This window comes from Anguilla rostrata, chromosome 6 (genome assembly GCF_018555375.3).
Source record: "Anguilla rostrata isolate EN2019 chromosome 6, ASM1855537v3, whole genome shotgun sequence".
Taxonomy (NCBI): domain Eukaryota; kingdom Metazoa; phylum Chordata; class Actinopteri; order Anguilliformes; family Anguillidae; genus Anguilla; species Anguilla rostrata.
This window is the reverse complement of record NC_057938.1, coordinates 39,632,328-39,649,831: the sequence shown is the minus strand read 5'-3', so window position 1 is coordinate 39,649,831 and position 17,504 is coordinate 39,632,328. Positions and strand designations below refer to the sequence as shown.

Below are 17,504 nucleotides of genomic sequence, written 5' to 3'. Positions count from 1 at the left end.
AGAACTCCCCAGTGAACAGTGTCTCATCTTCACTAAAAGGGGAGCGGGGGAGGGGGTAAACAGTCAATAATCCATTTTATGAAGGGTGAGCACTGAGACTGAGAAAATCCATTTCTCATACCCTGGAGCAATCGCTTACTCTGAATAAATGGAGAACACGATTGGACAAAAAGGCCCGAGATCCAATAATCAATCCTCCAAGGGTGTATCACGCTACTTCTCGATGGGCTTATATTGTGTGTGCTGTACCTTCACAATGAGCTGGGCGTGATCAAAATGGCCTCCTTCAGCCAATTACATTCCAATTCAGAATCCCCACATTTTAATAGAAGATATTTTAACATAAAATAATAGCCTGCATATTTCATGATTATTGATATATAAAATTACTTTGGAGAAATCCTTATTTAAGCTGACGGTGTTATTGCTTTCCTCTTAAGAACCGCGGTTTGTGAAACACTGAGAATTCTTGCATGCGTGCTTATTGCATTGCATTTTCTCTGGACACAAACAGTTTCCATCTCGAGAATAATGCAGAAAACCATTATGCACAAAGCCTTCGCTAGCCTACGCTAGCTTGGCGACTGTAACCAGTTCGCATACCGTAGAGTACAATCTCGCAACATTAGCAAGCAATTAGCAACGTATTTGTTTCATCAGCAAGAACGGCTAAAAACATAACTGGAGGTGAGGAAGGGAATGGATTTTCTGCACTGTCTGGGTGTTGAGGGTTTCCCTGTAGCATTCAACACAAGATGAGCCAAATGCGCTGTGACACACCCCCCCAGTCTGAATCCCTCAAGTCTGACAGCTCGCACGTGAACAAGCTGGTGAACAATACTGACTCCTAAATGACAGCAGATTTTAAATTTAAATTTGGGATACGAGATTAGATCTCGGCTTAGATAATTTCAATATTTTAAATTTTTAGTCTGCTTAGTATTGATGTTTTATTGCAACAGCAAAATAATTCAGTGTTTTTAATGACAACTGTCTTTATGAACCTGTAATAATGCTGAAAGGTCAATAAATAAAAAATATTGGAAGGGTGGAGGTTACAAGAGGGGTGGTGGTAAGAGTAGGGCTGGTGTAGAGTTAGGGGTGGTGGGTGCAGATCAGACAGTAGCAGGCAGGGGGTGTAGAATGGGGCGCATGGGTAGGGGTGGTGGGTGCAGGTCGGACGGTGGCAGGTACTGGATGTAGAGTGGGGGGTAGGGGTGGTGGATACAGGTGGACAGTAGCGATAGGGGGTATGAGCAGGAGGTAGGGGTGGTGGGTACAGGTTGGACAGTAGCAGATAGGAGGTATAGAGCAGGGGGTAGGGGTGGTGGGTACAGGCTGGACAGTAGCAGATAGGAGGTATAGAGCAGGAGGTAGGGGTGGTGGGTACAGGCTGGACAGTAGCAGATAGGAGGTATAGAGCAGGAGGTAGGGGTGGTGGGTAAGGCTGGACAGTAGCAGATGAGTATAGAGCAGGGTAGGGTGGTGGTTGGCCGGTAGAAGGTGAGTGTGGAGCTCGGGGGTCAGGCATACCTTGGGCCAGCATGCTGAACTCCAGGAAGAGGGCGATGTGGTAGAGCTCCATGGCCTCCTCGGTCCGGGTCATTCCCCCCCGCCCGGCCACCAGGGCCTGCACCTCCCCGAGGCTCCCGGCCGAGGGGCTGCTGCGCAGCACCAGGGAGAGGTCCACCGCGTCCGTGTACATGCAGTGCAGGATCACCCGCGCGTACTTCTTGGGTATGATGGACTCGTCCAGCACGATGCGGGCGGGGCCCGGCGGGGCCCGGTCGCCCGCCTCCTCCCCGGAGCGCGTGCGCCGCTGCAGGAGGTTCCGGAAGAAGGGCGAGCGGGCCGAGAGCAGGGCCTTGTGGGCCCGGAGCTCCTCCCCCCCTCCTCCGCCAGCGCCCCCCGCCGCCGCCGCCGCCGCCGCCCCCTCGCCCTCGCCGGGCCCCGCCTCGGCGGAGAAGCTCAGGAGCGAGTCGTAGTAGCACATGCGGTCGCACAGCCCGCGCATGTCCGCCTCCAGCGGGCTGGGCGCGCCGAACTCCTCGCTCAGCCTCAGCAGCACGTCGGCGCTCCTGGCCCGGGCGTCGCCGCCGCCGCCGCCCAGCTCGCCCGTGTACAGGTAGCGGAGCAGCGCCTGGAAGGTGGGCGCGTCCACGCCGCCCAGCGCCGCGTCCACCGGGACCGGGCCGTCGCGCTCGGGGGACGGGGAGGGGGGCAGGAGCTTCCGGAACAGCGGGCAGCGGGCGGCCAGGATGGCGCGGTGCGCGGGGAAGCGCGCCCCCCGGAACACCAGGTCCACGTCGGCGCAGTGGCGGCGCTCGTAGAGGGCGGCCAGGTCGCGGCGCAGGCCCCGCGCCTCGGGCCGGGCCAGGTCCGCCCGGAGGCTCAGCTCCTTGAGGGCGGCCGTGCCCTCGTACTCCTCCACCAGGGCGGCGACGTCGCGCACCTCCCAGCCCGACAGGAGCTCCCTCATCTGCCGGCCGTGGTCGGCGGAGCGGCCGGCCTTGCGCCGCTTGATGAACCTCCTCCGGAGCGTGGCCAGGCCCGAGGTCTTCTTCCTCCGCTCCGCGGGCCGGTCGGGCCCCTGGGGCTCCGGGCTGTAGAGTTTGGGCTCGCACCCGTAGCCTTGCTGGCCGTAGGGAGCCGTCCCTGCAGGGGGAAGGAGTGTAGCACAGTGGGTAAGGAACTGGGCTTGTAACCGAAAGGTCGCAGGTTCGATTCCCGGGTAAGGACACTGCCGTTGTACCCGTGAGCAAGATACTTAACCGAAATTGCTTCAGTATATATCCAGCTGTATAAATGGATACAATGTAAAGTGCTATGTAAAAAGTTGTGTAAGTCGCTCTGGATAAGAGCGTCTGCTAAATGCCTGTAATGTAATGGAAGGAGAACGCCGGGGTGGTTTGAGGGACCAGCCATCATCAGCACACCTACAGACGCAGCCCAGCATCCTTCCATTTTAGCTTATTCAATTCCGGGTAAATGTCTCTGGTAGATATTGCCCTTAAATCAACTTTGTAGCCTTCTGTCCCTTTTTCCATTCCAGATTTAAATAGTAGACCCCTCAAATTTTTTTGAAGGTTTGTTATTATTTGATATGCACCATTATTAAATATGCAATACTAAATATGTAAAAAGGGAATATTCTTAAACGTTTCGAAACCATACATTTTGAAACAGACTTATTTTTAAAACCATGACGAAATCAAAACCAATGACTGACTCATTAGTTTAACACTGGGGAAAAACTGTCTGTTGTTAAATGTGTAAATACCTCTTTCTGGCGTTCCGGCGATAGCCTTAACTATACGGACCTCGCTGTTAGGCTGTAATAGCTCTGCGGGGTTTATACACGTGCCTCTAACCAAGAAGATGTACCTAGTTCATTGATCAAAACAGTTTCAGAGCAGAGAAACTTTCAAATGTACCAGCAGTACTTCCAAAAAGACAATACTTTTCAAGGACCTCATCTGTAAAAATGTTATATTTTTGGGTTGATCCTACCCTCACACAAAAAAAAAGATGATGAATTTGGGACAAAGTACTACGAAACACTACTGTCTATCATTGTGACACATGCCTTAAAAAAGATACTAACGGCCTCCAGAGATGACAGGAAACCCTTGGTTCCCAGTTTAGGTTTCCGTCGTCCTCAGCGGCCTTGAGCTTAATTTGTTACGCAAGTCAATCTCCAGTCTTCTAGTATCGCAACAGTAAGACATCTCACGATATCGCTGTCATGTTCAGTCTCCACGTTCACTTTTTTTAATACTGATTCAGATACCACTGCTTATATACAGATACAGTATATACTGGCTGGTGTCTCTCCTTAATGCGGATCTCAAAAATTGAGTGAGTGAACAAGTGAACCAACAAAATCTGAGTTTCAGCTAAACATGGAATTCCTCAAGTCAGGGGGACCCAGCTCTGGTCCTGGAGTGCCACGGGGTCTCATTCCCCTCATTGATTCTCACTGTCACCAAGCATTTCATTGATAAATTAAAGTAGTCGGTTACACAGTTAACTCACTTGACCCGGTTCCTTAGGTTCAAGGAAATGGGTCAACGGCCGTTGCCATAAGGGCTTCGCTGAATTAATGACATCTCAAGATGGAAGGAGTCCCTTTTTTTTTTAGAGGAGTTCAGAGGTCACAGGCGAAAGGTGAAAGGTTGAGAGGTCAGGGCCTACCTATGAGGGTGTGCTGCGATTGGGAACTCCCCCCGAAGCGAGGGGAGCAGGAGTTCGGGTAGCCGGAAGCGCTGACGCCCATGGTGACGCGGTGACGGCGGCGGCGGCGGCGGCTGCTTTCACTTCGCGTGCGGGGGCCGTCCCTGACGCATCGCCACGCCGACGGCTCGCGCGAGCCCCCGCCTTTCAGCTCTCGGCTCCGCCTCTCTGGGACCGGGCCTCGGACGTCGACGCGGCGGACCCCCGGAGCCCGCGAGCCATTCCTGTGAAAAAGAAGAACGGCACGGGAAGAGGGGGGAGGGTGAGCAACACAGGGGCATCGTGGGAACACTCAATTCATCTGCACGTGGACCACCCCCCGGCTTCCTGAAACCCCCTGCCTGTGATAACAATCCAGAGGCTCTGCGGAGACCTCAGCGCCGCTCACCACAGGCCCCGATCGGATCGGGATGGGAGCAGGCCCCGACACGTCTTCCTCGTTTCCGAGCAGCTTTATCCACTCCGGATCCGCAAATCATTACCGAACTGCCGTCACCACGAAACAAGCGCATGAGCAGCTCGCCATCTTTTTATTTCCACGTCCCTCCGTCAATGCAGTCAGTCTGTAAATGTTCCTCTCGTTAAACTGTCACAAGCCGGACTGGGTGAACTCTTCTGGGGGTGGGGTGAGAGAGCTGGATAAGATGGCTTTCACTCAAACTTCCGCCTAGAGATTATATTTAACCAATTTAATAATTAACGTTATTCCCACTTTACGAGAAAGAAGTAAAGGGAGAAATTCTCAAGCAGGAAGAATGCCACAGAATTTGTGGACTCCCCCACACGTAGGTTTAGTTTCATAGTTCCGTCCACCTCGACATCGAGAATATGGCTGTACCTTTTTACGGCTGCAACAAGAAACGAAAACTGCAAATCCCATCACCCAACAGCAAATTCTATCGCAAGGAGCACGTGCAAGATCAGTCTCAAGCTTTTTATTCCCCAGTCCAGCATTACCCAGCTGGAACAGTCAGCAGCACAGTGCATTAAGTACTGAGAGCTGCCAGGGAACCCCAAAAAGCCAGAACGTTCTCACACGGCAGTGTGCCGAGGGCTCGCATACTGAGTCAGTCTACTTGGGAATCCTTCCCGGTTTCGTTCTGCAAGGGAGCGAGTATGTACTTTGAATGTCCGCTAACAAGGATGCGAGATTCGTCTCGACGCCTTTCCGAGGAAACGTTGGCCAGCGAGCACCTGAAACTCAAGCGCAAGTCTCGGGACCCCGTGCCGGGTGACCTCACTGCTTTGTTGTGAGGTTGGCAAGGCGACAGACAAAACAAAAAAAAAAGGGATGGGGGGGGGGGTTGCGCTCGAACACGGCGCGGTCGCAAGTTCTGTTGGCACCCGCATGTTTGTTTTGATCTTTTTCCCCCCCAATTTAGAGCGGTTTCCAGTTTCTCCTGAATGTAGGCCTTAAGGGCTTAGCGTCTGCCACTGATGGGAATGTACAGTACGGTCTGTGCAGTGGCTAGGGTGGGGGCTAGGGTGGGGGCGTGGGGGGGGCAGAGAGGTGGTGCGTGAAACCTGCAGGGAGGCAAAACTGTTTATCGGCTTTGCTCAGGCCAGACCGGCACTCAAACAGGATTATCACACACTGTTTTCCATCAGCCGATATTTCAATCCTCCCAAAAAATAGGAATTCTTGCAATTGGGGAAAGGGAAAGCAAAAAGGTTAAAAAAACGAAAGGAAAAAAATGCAGGGATGAGATGATAAACTTATCTCATTGTAAACTTTTTGGGGTTTGGGTTTTGAAAAGTCACCCATCAGGACATCCAGAAGAGCCTCTTAAACCACAGCTCACCCCCTCTAAACCACAGCTCACCCCCTCTAAACCACAGCTCACCCCCTCTAAACCACAGCTCACCTCCTCTAAACCACAGCTCACCCCCTCTAAACCACAGCTCACCCCCTCTAAACCACAGCTCACCCCCTCTAAACCACAGCTCACCTCCTCCAAGCCACAGCTCACCTCCACTAAACCAGAGCTCACCTCCTCCAAGCCACAGCTCACCTCCTCCAAACCAGAGGTCACTTCCTCCAAACCAGTCACCTCCTCTACACCAGAGGTCAACTCCTCTAACCCAGAGCTCACTTCCTCTAAACCAGAGCTCACCTCTGGATCTTCAGAGCCAGACACAGTCACTTGTGCTCTCATATGCTGAGCCACTGGGAACAGCTTCCCCTGACTGAGCTGATATGAGGAAGCAAGAAAGATTCCACCATCACATGCATCACTCATATTTTTAGAAGACACTGACACTCAAGGAACATGAGATGGTTAATAACGGACACTATCTGTGGGTAACCTTCAGCTGAACAGTTCCTCTTTTCTTTTACGGATATCTGCGGATTAATTTTCCAGAAATGTCAGTGACTTCATGTTCCTACAAGGGCCTTGACACTATTATCACTGCAAGATATTGTTACACGCAACAGAGGGCCGATGAGAGCAGCCCTAGTTAGGTCCCAACATACACAGAATTACACTGTCAATCTGACGATTTCACAGACCCCCGCAGACGGTGGGAATAGGCACTTAATTAATATTGATTCTCACGAGTTCTGAAACGTCATTTCCAAAACTCAGGCACGCATAATACTGGAAAGAGACACATTGTATTAGCTGACCGCCCACCAACTTACAGTGAGAAGAACTCCACTTTGTGGAGGTCTTCTCTACCGCATGTGTTTTTGTAGCAACACAAAGACGTAAGACTTTAGACGTAAACTTGTCTAAATAACTGTAAGACAGGACTCTCTGTAGGCACGGTCCCAGACGGTAGGTTGTAGAATTGCCTGGAAGACTTGACTTCATGAGTTTTATTAGCATGAAATTCTAGCTTCAAATGAAGGCAACCTCCCCACACCAAAAGTTTTTTTTTTTAAAAAAGGGAAAATTCACCCAATACTGCAAGATTTCTGCAAGTCGACTTACAGGAAATGAAAAGAATCCCCATTTTTTAGCAAGAACCAGTGTGTAGTCCAGCAACGGTTATACATAGACAGGTACGCCAGCATACCAACAAGAGCCATCCTTATTTCTGTGCTTGATACACAGGCCTGTCCATCATAACCTCAGAGACAATGGAGGATAGGGGGTGGGGGGTGGGGGGGAAGCGTGTTTGGATTCATGGTAGCCAGGGAGGTGAAGCAAGGTCACTAACTGACCAAGAGATAATGGTTATGCTGAGAAAACTGAGGCGACGGAAGGGCCTGTAATTCAGTTTGGAGCCCACACACTGCTGAGAGAGGCGACTTCTGAAGGGAAAGGAAGAGATTAATGATTCCACTCCCTGAAGCGGCACACACACGCCGCAGTTCAGAGAAAGAACGGAAAGGGAGAGGGTAGATACTGTCGGTAAGGGTCCTCGTCAAAACTTCAGACTTTACGAGCTTCCAATGGAGGGGCAGATTCACTTATAAAGCAGCAGTGGAGCGCTTTGTAGAGGTGGGGATGCATTCATCCCATCTTTATGGCTGTAGGCAGGCAGGACGTCTTCCGAGGTGTTCCGTTTTGAGGGTGCTGATTGGTCTGTTACGCAAAGGCCGGCGCACAACCAGACTGATTATGGGGCGGAAAAAAAAAAAACAATACACAGCGCTGCCTCTTTTACATCAATTCATTAAGCCCAGCAGTCGCTTCCCTCGCTCCAGACTTTCCGCTGACTGTTCCGGAAAGTTCCAACACTTACCAGATTTGGACCAAAAGAGTAAACCAATAAACTGGAGTAAAATCAAACTAAGGGCTTTAAGGTGGCACATAATTACCCATTGGATCTCTTCCCTCACTGAACAACAGTCTGGCGGTTGGGTGCCCTCCCCGTGCCCATTCAGGCTGGAAGCAGTTCATAGAGCTGGGGTGGTCCAGGCCTTTCGGCTGGACTTGTGAATGCTTGTGCTGGATAGCCAGTGCTCACAGCACTCACAGCACTCAAGGCTAACCGGGCCAGGTTTAAGGTATGCATTGCATGCAAGCAACACTGGTGTGCACACGTTCCATTCAACAGGCAACTGGGGGCCTGATTTTGCAGGAGAAAACCAGAGCCGACAGCAGTCACCCGGCTCCTCTGGGAAGGAGGGGGGTTCTTGGGCTGCCCCAGGGAAAAAATCCCCTGGGGGATTGCCCTATCTGTCCCATTGTCTTCTGAGGACAATCTGCCACTGGTGCTGGGTGTGGCCACAGTGACCGGTGCCACCGGTCTTCAGATTTAATCAGGACCCCGAAGGCACCTGGGGGGGGGGGGGTCGCAGAGCTGTAGATACGTATCAGGAAAGATTCCCATTCATGTTCATTTGCATATTTTTGCCTGCATTCCTGTCAGAGTGACACTCTTTACAAAGTCTCAGTGGGAAGACGAAATTGAAGGGGGGGGGAAAAAAAAAACCACAAACAAACGACGGGACCACACACGGCGCGTAAAGAGACGGCCACAGAGGCGGCTCGCAGGGTTCACGCGGCACTAAGGAGCCGGCTGAAAGGAGGGAAAATAAAAAGGAGAACAAGATGGCGGAGGAGGACTTTTTTTTATGGGCCTTGCAGTGACCGCAGACAGCTGAGAGGAGGCTAGGCTAACTGCATAGGCTATGAGCTTGTGCAGAGGACACCCCCATTCCACACAGGCGCTTCATGTGGAAAAACACACTTGCCCAAATTCAACTAAGCACCCGCCGGAGAAAGAGGCGTCTTTCAATGGCAGGCTGGGCTTCTTTCGTGAAAACAACCCTGAAAAGCTGGAAGGAGCTCACCGTTAGTATGAGGCATCAGGAACCTGGCCGTCAAAAATAGATGGTCAGGTGCAACGCTCCTCGATACATTTCTCTCAAAGAGAGCTGCATCAGTTGGTAAATGTGACTCAGCTACACAACGCAGGCTGTGTTTCAGTGTTCGCTGGCGGGAGTAGCGCCTTGCAAGCAAAACTCTACCGTGGTGTTAGGGGAGAAATGCTGCCGGTCCCGTTTTCATACCGTAGTCCTCTGGCTGAGTTGCGGAGTCATGGCATCAGAGGAACAAACTTCACGTGCAGCCGGTGCAGGCAGGCTACAGGCACCGAGTTAGCCAGAAGGGATGTTGCGCAACGTGGTTAGAAGAGCCCTACCGACCACTGGCAGCACCTCGGCCAATTACGCACCTCCCCGCAGAGCTGCCGTCCAGTTAGCGCCGACATCGTCTGGGGTTTTATTCGAGACCGCGACGAGTCGCCAGCAGAGGACTTTCACCACGACGTTCCCCCGTGACAGCCCGAAGAACCTACACGCTGACAATTCCCCGCCCCCCCCCCCCCCCAGCTCAACACGAAACCCCGGCAGCGCGTCCGAGAGAAAGTTCCGGAGAGTTCCGGAGAGGCCGGGTCCTCTGGGGCCGCGGTTCGGCCCGATCGCCGCGGACGGTTGAGCGGGATCATAAAAAGTGCCCGGGGCCACGCGTTAAATATATGCCCGCTCGCCGGGAGGCACGATGTTAACGAGGCGGTTATGAAAACGGTCATGTGCGGGAGAGCCGCTAAGAAGGCACCGCCGTGCGGGGGGGGGGGGGAGAGCCGAGCCGTGCCAGCGAATCGCTAAGCAGCCATCAGTCACTTCATCAATCATGTGCCGGGCGAGATGGAGCACTTAATCCTCAGTGCATTAAGGTGTCGATGGTGGAGGGGGGAGGGGGTCTATTAAATCGGCGGCGTAAGCGCGTCGATCGTAATGTTCCGCCGCGTCGTCCTCGTGTAATTAGAGGGCGCGCGGGCAGGCTCCTCGAGGTCACGGTTGCGTTCGCGGTCGTTCCTTTGGGAGACGCAGTGACCGTGAGGGCCGTGAGCACGGGGTCCTTAACGGGCGGGACTCTTCACTGAACCTGCTTCTCCTGTTCGCACGTCTAAATCTAACCGTTATAGCCTCTCTCGTTCTTTCTCCTTCCCATCTAGGCCTGTCCTTCCATGTCTCTCCCTCTCCCACCATCCCCCATGCTACTATCAAATCCAATTTTATTTGTTAAGCACTTTAAAACAGCCATGGCTGACCAAAGTGCTGTACAGAAAAATAAATACATTGCAAAATAAACACATCATAGCTTTCTGAAACACATCATAGCTATAGTCATATAGGTAACAGTCATACAATCGGAGAAATAAATAGGAAAAAATAAAATAAAATAAATAGGATAAAATGAGGAATAAAATAAAGGATAAAATAAAATAATAAAATAAAATAAAATAAAGTCACTGTCTTACTAGGAGTCAAAAGCCAAGGAGAAGAGGTGGGTTTTGACGAGGGATTTAAAAACAGACAGAGAGGAGGCCTGTCTGATGTGCTGAGGCAGGTCGTTCCATAGTGTTGGAGCTGCAACAGCGAAGGCGCGGTCCCCTCTGAGCTTCAGCTTACTCTTTCTCACTCAATCTCGCTTTCTCTCCCTCCATCTCTCTCTCTCTCCCTCGGTTTGTCTTTCTCCCTCCGTCTCTTCAGCTTTATGAGATTATACATCATTCATTTATAAGAATTAAGCAGAGTGACTTACAATGAGAGAGAACATACTGTGCTTTCACATGAGTTGTCTGAGTAACAGTGACTTCAGGCTTCTTCCTACATTTCCTGTACTGGGGTCCTAGTAGGAAGGAGTTTTACTATTTGAATACATCCCTAGTCCTGATACTGAGGAGACTACTTATAAGGCTGGACAGCCTGACAGAACAGCCTACGTCTAGACCACAACACAACTGAGGCATATCTAATGAAGAAATTTCTTCATGAAGGAACGTATGTACTTCTCTCCACCCCTGTCCTCATCAACCTCGATGCGTATTACTATTAGAACAACCTTGGCTTAGTGTCCGGCTGTAACTGTTGGTTTGGCTTAGAAGAAAAACAATGTAGCTACTTCTCCCTCTGAGAGAACAGAATATTAATTCCCTACACATTCCCACTTGAAAATGGCTTGGATTATTACAGAAATAGGCCATTCCAAAATAATTTTAGTATGTAAAAATAGTAGGTCGGTTAAAAAAAAAGAAAGAAATTTGGCCGTTGCACTTGTCCCCACTTTAATTCAAAATCCCCTGAAGCATTTTGAAGTTTTTAAAAGATAATTTATGTCTTCCCATTTTAAGTTGCATGGGAGCGAGACTGAATTAGCCAGGTGTGGCTGCAGTTCATAGAGCTCCGCATTGCTTCGCTGAAGTGGACAGGATATGATCCATAGCGCTATAAAATATACTCCGCTTCTCAACACGCTTATTTTTAAAGCAAACTGCCTATTGTGAAACAGTAAAGTGCCTTTCTGTGCAACAGGCTTGTTTTCTGTGAATCGACGTTTCCGCTTCCACATTGTGCATTTTCACAATGTTCATTTTTGGTTTTTATTTATGAATTCATCTTTACAAGCCACTACTTGCTCATGTCCTGGTTTCTGGTTTCCCTCTGCCATCCATTCATTAGGCTAAATTACATTACTGTAATTTAGCAGATGCTCTTATCTAGAGCCAATTCAGGTGAAGCGACCTTCTCATTTTAATATAGTCTACATCTATACTGCTGGATATATTACTGAAGCAATTGACCTTCTTTAATGGGCAAAACGGTCGTCTGCTACATGGGAATTGAACCTGCAACCTTCAGGTTACAAGCCCAGTTCCCTAAGTGCTGGGGTCCGCTGGGTCGCTAAGCTGGGCCGCGGGCGTCCGCTGGGTTGCCAGACCGGGGAGTAAAGTCGCTGCAAATGGGGTTCTGATCGCCTCATTATCCCGAATGCGTTCTGGCTCCCTCGCCGACGGCCGCGGCGGCTAAATCACTTCAGACGCCGCCGCCGCCGGCGAGAGCCAGCTCGTTTACGCATGGCTGGAAGGCCGCCACAGCCGGGGGGAGTGCCACTGCGGGGGGGGGCTACCGGAGACGACGGCAAAGAGGTCACGGGCGGACCGAAGGAGCCGCCGCGACGCTACCGCGCTACCCCTTCAACCGCGCCACCCCTTCAACGGCGGCCATTTCTGTGGCAGCTTTTCCGGTGTTAAATTTGCGGGACGGAAACCGAGCGTCATTAACGTAGCCACCGATGCTCGGGCTGCATCACAGCGGCGACGAGGGGGGAGGGGGGCATAGACAGTCACGTGACGCGCCGGAATTCAACGCCGCGTTTCTTAGCGGGCTCTTTGTTTTTCTTCGACCGGTTTATCTGGCGGTAGCCCGTCATAAGAAAGCCCTCGGAGTCATAAGAGCTCCATCTCTTTGATGTAATCACGCCGGCCTGCTGCCTGCTGCCTGCTGCCTGCTGCCAGGCCCACGGGGGAAGATCTCCCAGGACCGAACACGGCTGAGAACGCTCCTGATGCCGTTTCACACACAACGCAGTGAGCACGCGTTTCTCTCATTACGACAATGAGTGCACACAGGGAGAGACACAGACACAGACACAGAGACACATAGGGACACACACACACACACAGATATAGAGACAGACACACACAGATACACACACACACAGAGACAAGACACACACAGATACACACACATACACACAGACACAGAGACACAAAGACACACAGATACACCACAGTGACACACAGAGACGCACACACAGAGAGACACGCACACACACACACACAAAAACACACCAACACAAACATACGCACACACTCGCACACACACAGACACACAGCCAAACTCTCCCATGACCATAGCCGCACATGACCACAGTCACACTCAGCCACGGACAAACCCTTACTCACGGCCACGCGCAAAACACAAGGCACAAACGCGCACCCGCCAACGCTCACGCCAGCAGATAATTGCCTGTGAAGCCGAAAATCTGTCATAAACACAGCGGGCAGGCCAAAGTTTCTGACAACTGTGTCCATCCCCCCCCGACATCGGAGAGCACAGCTGCGCTGGCACGCAATCGCAGACGGCAATTTCACTTCTGCGCCGAAAGTACACTCTTAAATATAGTTAAATATTTTTTAAAACAACCACAGAAAAAAAAAAACAAAACACAGCAAAAACGCACACAAATCTTCGACTGACACAATTCAACTCTGAATGCTAATTTAGAGCGAATCGGAGAACCGCCAAAAACGATGCAGGAGCACGCGCGCCCAAACGCGCCGGAGTCGAAAAACAACAACGGGACCTGTCAGACGTTAAACGAGTCTCTCTCCTGACCAGCGTCCCGGGTCGTGTGGCTTCGAGGGGTGGCGGCAGGTGAAGGTTTTTGCGTGAATGTGGTCGATGCTCATTATTCAAAATCTGTCCTGAGCAGCCATTAACAATTAAGGGCTCTGACCATAAGCCATCTAAAGGCATTCTCCATGTAACCCTATGTCAGGAGAATAAACATGTTCCATATGTAATATTTGCTCAGATTATTAACCAGTGGAGCAGACTAGCACTCAGCCTTGGACTATATATATATATATATATATATTTTTTTTTCCCCAAAGCTTACATGCAGCTCTTGTATAATACAAAATGTACTGTTTGTTAGGTCTCATCGCTGTATTCCGGGCTCATTAGCAAAAACAGCTGCTGGGGTGATATTTTTTTAATTGGACAGCGACCTCCATCATCCCCCCCTATGGGGGAAGCCAATGAATGACAATGTGGCATTTTTCAACAAGGCAGACACATTTGTTTTCACTTAAAGGGACCAAGTGAGAGAACCTCTGTCCATCAAAGACAACAAACTGCATTACAGCAAAACACCAAATAATAAAACACAACACAAAATCATAAAGATGAGAACCGTCTGCTGAATAAATGACACGCGCCTTTGCACGCGACATCCGAGATCAGAAAGCACGATTGCAAACGCAAATGGCAAAGCTTACGCCTAGTGTTTCCCAGATTGAAAGTTTGATACGAAGCATATCGCCTTCTCCTGGCCTGTCAGCTCCCTCTCTGTCCTCTCCGCAGACGACTCCGCAGGTACGCGGGGGCTGGATGCCGGGAACGGGCTCGCCGTTTCTAATTTCCGGATCTCGACGCGGCAGAAATATTGCTTTCGCGCGTCCGTAAGCCGATCCGGCTGCTGACGCCGCGGGCCTCGTGGGCGTTCGGCCGTAGCGGTCGGAGCGCTGGAACCGGGAGACCCACTAGGGGGGTCACGAGCTCAAACCGCGGGGCGGAACGCCGTTTTAACTGAAGCGACTGAATCCTCAAACCGCGCCGTTATAAATCCAAACTTATAAAGGAAAGGGACGCTTGTCTGTGGAAGAAGCAAAGGACCTTCCAAATCCTTTGAAGGACCCACTTTCCTAAATTGATGGACTCATGAAAACTGTTATGTCACAGATCGTTGCACGCTGTCCATAAAATATGTAAAAAGCCTCCAATATCCATTCCCACCCCAAAGACCATTTTGAGTAGGCGGCAGATTCTGAAACAGGATGTTCCTAAAGGTAAAACTTGTGTGATTTAAAATATGGACATGAAGCTTTTCAGGTTGACTGTCAAAAAGAAAAAAACCCATCACATACACATTCCAAGCCATGACTACTGTTGATAGATTAATTAGCTGGATAACCATTTCTTAACTAATTAGTCATCTAGTTCTATGTCACCCACCTAGTAAGGTCCAAATGAATTCAGGTTTTTGTTAATCTTAGGCGAAGAATATTTATGGCCGTCTTACCTTTGGCTGTGTGAACCATATACTTGTTAATTAAAACAACGATTCTTGTTAAAACACCTGCTTTGTTATTTAAAAAGACTGTTCTCAAAAGGACACTTTCGGTTCCTTTGTAACCTCAAAGAAAAGCACTGTTCGAACGGTTGCCAGAGTTTACAGAAAATCCCCTAGTAACATTTTTTGGCATTTTCAAATGCCTCGCTACTGAAGGGTGTTTGATTGGTTAGTTACATTTAAACAGCACAATCAGCTTTATCATCCCTTAAAAGAAAATTTTATTGGTCACTGGGCACAGAGGACAGTACACAAAACAACGGAAAGCACAGTTTGTATAAAAGCACTTAAAGGCACTATCAGGAAATTGCGTGGAGACAGGGTGTTATTAAAGAGTGAGGGTCCTTGTAAAACGCATATGAGGATATATGGCCTCCCTATGTTGTCATGATACAATGCAGATCAATGGCTCCCAAGGCTCCATCCACCCAGAGAAATAAGTTGTGTACGCGAGTCGCGAATGAGTCACAGACATTCGACATCATCGTAATGCGTGCAGACAGCATATCGCAGGGATGCGTCAGTTCGATTTCGGCAGATAAGAGGTTTGATACTTGATAGGGCAAGCAAGCCCTTCCGAGATCCGCTATGTATAGCCCTCGCACTTCGAGCGCGAGGCATGCTTCTGAAGAGCAAGTCAACATCAATCAAAATCTGCTCCGGCAAAACAAATTTAATTATTGATGGAGCCTTTAAGAAAAGTATCAACGTTTCATCAGATTTTTTATAAAACATTAATGACAGTGATATAATTTCGGAGACCTGATGTCAAACAAGCAAATTGCAAACAGCACCTTTTTTTTTCCAGGACGGTCTGAAATATAAATATACGATAATACGTCAAATAGAAATATATTTTTAAAAAGTGTGAAATACGTAACTCACAAGAAATACAGGAAGGTTGGCAGGAATTAAATTAGCACCATTAATTAACTTCACACATCATAACCGTATATGTTAATGCCGCTGCTTTAACCTCTACCTGTTCTGAGCCTTAAAGGCAAAGGCAATGCTTGTCAAAGGTCGCTGTAATTTGACATTAACAACGATAAAATAAAAACGCAGTGCCACACAATGCGAGAAGCACTCTAAATTGTTGGGGGAAAAAAAGCGGTTATTTTTGTGTGAAAAAAAGTTAGTGACCTTGTTGTCGAGCCCTGAGTCGGTGTTAACGGGACTCTTTATTGGGGTTCCCTTGATTTGTCGAGCAAATTAACAGGCTGTCAGTGCGCTCGCTCGGCTGGGCCCGTGCAGCCACCGTGATGAATGCTCCACTGCCAGCGCTGTGTTCAAAAGACATTAAAAATGTACGAGGCTAATCTGTCTGCGATGTCGTGCGTGCAAATTAATGGCCGACTAATAAGTGTGCCCGATTTCAGTGAAATAGGGTAATGCTGCCAAGAAAGAAAAGAAAGAAAAAAAAACAAGGAGTAAGAAAGAAGGGGAGATGGAAAGAAAGAGTAGGCTTTAAGTCATTTAAATTGAACCCCGATATATATTAGCACTGTGTCAGTAAAACGTTTGAAATATCAAGTGAGGGTCGTTAGAGTACTACGGAACTGAGAAATCTGAGGCTTTGTGACATAAAAACTAGTTCAATACCCAGTGATTAAACTTTTTAGAAAAGGCTTTCCCTTTCTTCTCCTAATTCGGAATGCCCAATCATATTCATCATCAGTGTCGCATTCATTATCTCATTGCTGCAAACTACCCTTTCGACTGAGGAGAGAAACACGCAATGGCAAATTCTTACCACTCCGCAGTCCACAAGTGTGGATTACACAAACATGAGTAGGAGGAAGACTTTTCACACGCAGCCCAACAAGCAGAACACGGGTGACCCATCGATCGGGAGGGGATGGGGGGGCGGGTGGAGTACACTGTATCATCCAGGACAACTGAAACCCTCCCTACCTAGGGTGCCACAAATGCCTATATTCTGAATCTCCCTACGGGGCTGCGGACCACACCCAGATTTGAAACCAGTCCCAGAAACTAGAACAGTGCCTTAACAGGATGAGCCACCCAGCAGCCCAATGACTGAACTCTTTGAACTGAATTATGAAACATTTTGAAATAAAAATTAATACATTTTCCACATTATGAAATTTAACAGTCCAGACAGGTGAATTTTGCATTTTGTGGAAGCCGATACAACACAATGGCTATCAGACAAGCCTCATGATTCCCTGCCTTTGCTCCGACCTCACTCCAAAAATAAAATGACAGTACACAGCTCCCAGCTTATGGAATCCCACCACAACTACCTAGCTACCATGAGGCAGCATGGCACGAGGCATTTGCTCACCCACCTGCAGTATGAGTAAGAGCATCTGCCTTGTTTATGCATCTCTCACACTTAGCATCTTGCCTTTATAAACAAACCTTAATAAAATACAACCAGTGAGCTTGTCGGTAAAGGATGAAGGGCCAGACACGGTGCTTGATGCCCATTATGTCAGGTCCTCTGGGGAAGTGGGGAGGGATGGGTGGTGTGAAGGAATTGAAACAGGTCAAAGCATCATCATTTGATCTTGCGCATTCTTCTTCAAATCCTTCTGCTTTGCAAAAAAAAAACTACAACACTTCTCCTTTTTATCCGCCCACGCCCGC

The 17,504-nt window shown here is 49.4% G+C and overlaps 1 protein-coding gene across 2 annotated transcripts in view; it reads right to left on the bottom strand.

The window, feature by feature from the left end:
• LOC135257121 (BTB/POZ domain-containing protein 7-like) overlaps positions 1-17,504 on the bottom strand; it is a 47,187-nt gene that overhangs the window by 17,588 nt on the left and 12,095 nt on the right. For both annotated transcript variants that reach the window (XM_064339564.1, XM_064339565.1), the window contains exons 2-3: positions 4,195-4,457; positions 1,534-2,655 (exon numbers count right to left, since the gene is read on the bottom strand). In XM_064339564.1, coding sequence (XP_064195634.1) covers positions 1,534-2,655; positions 4,195-4,276 — 1,204 coding nt within the window. In that variant the 5' untranslated portion in view covers positions 4,277-4,457. The remainder of the gene's footprint in view (positions 1-1,533; positions 2,656-4,194; positions 4,458-17,504) is intronic.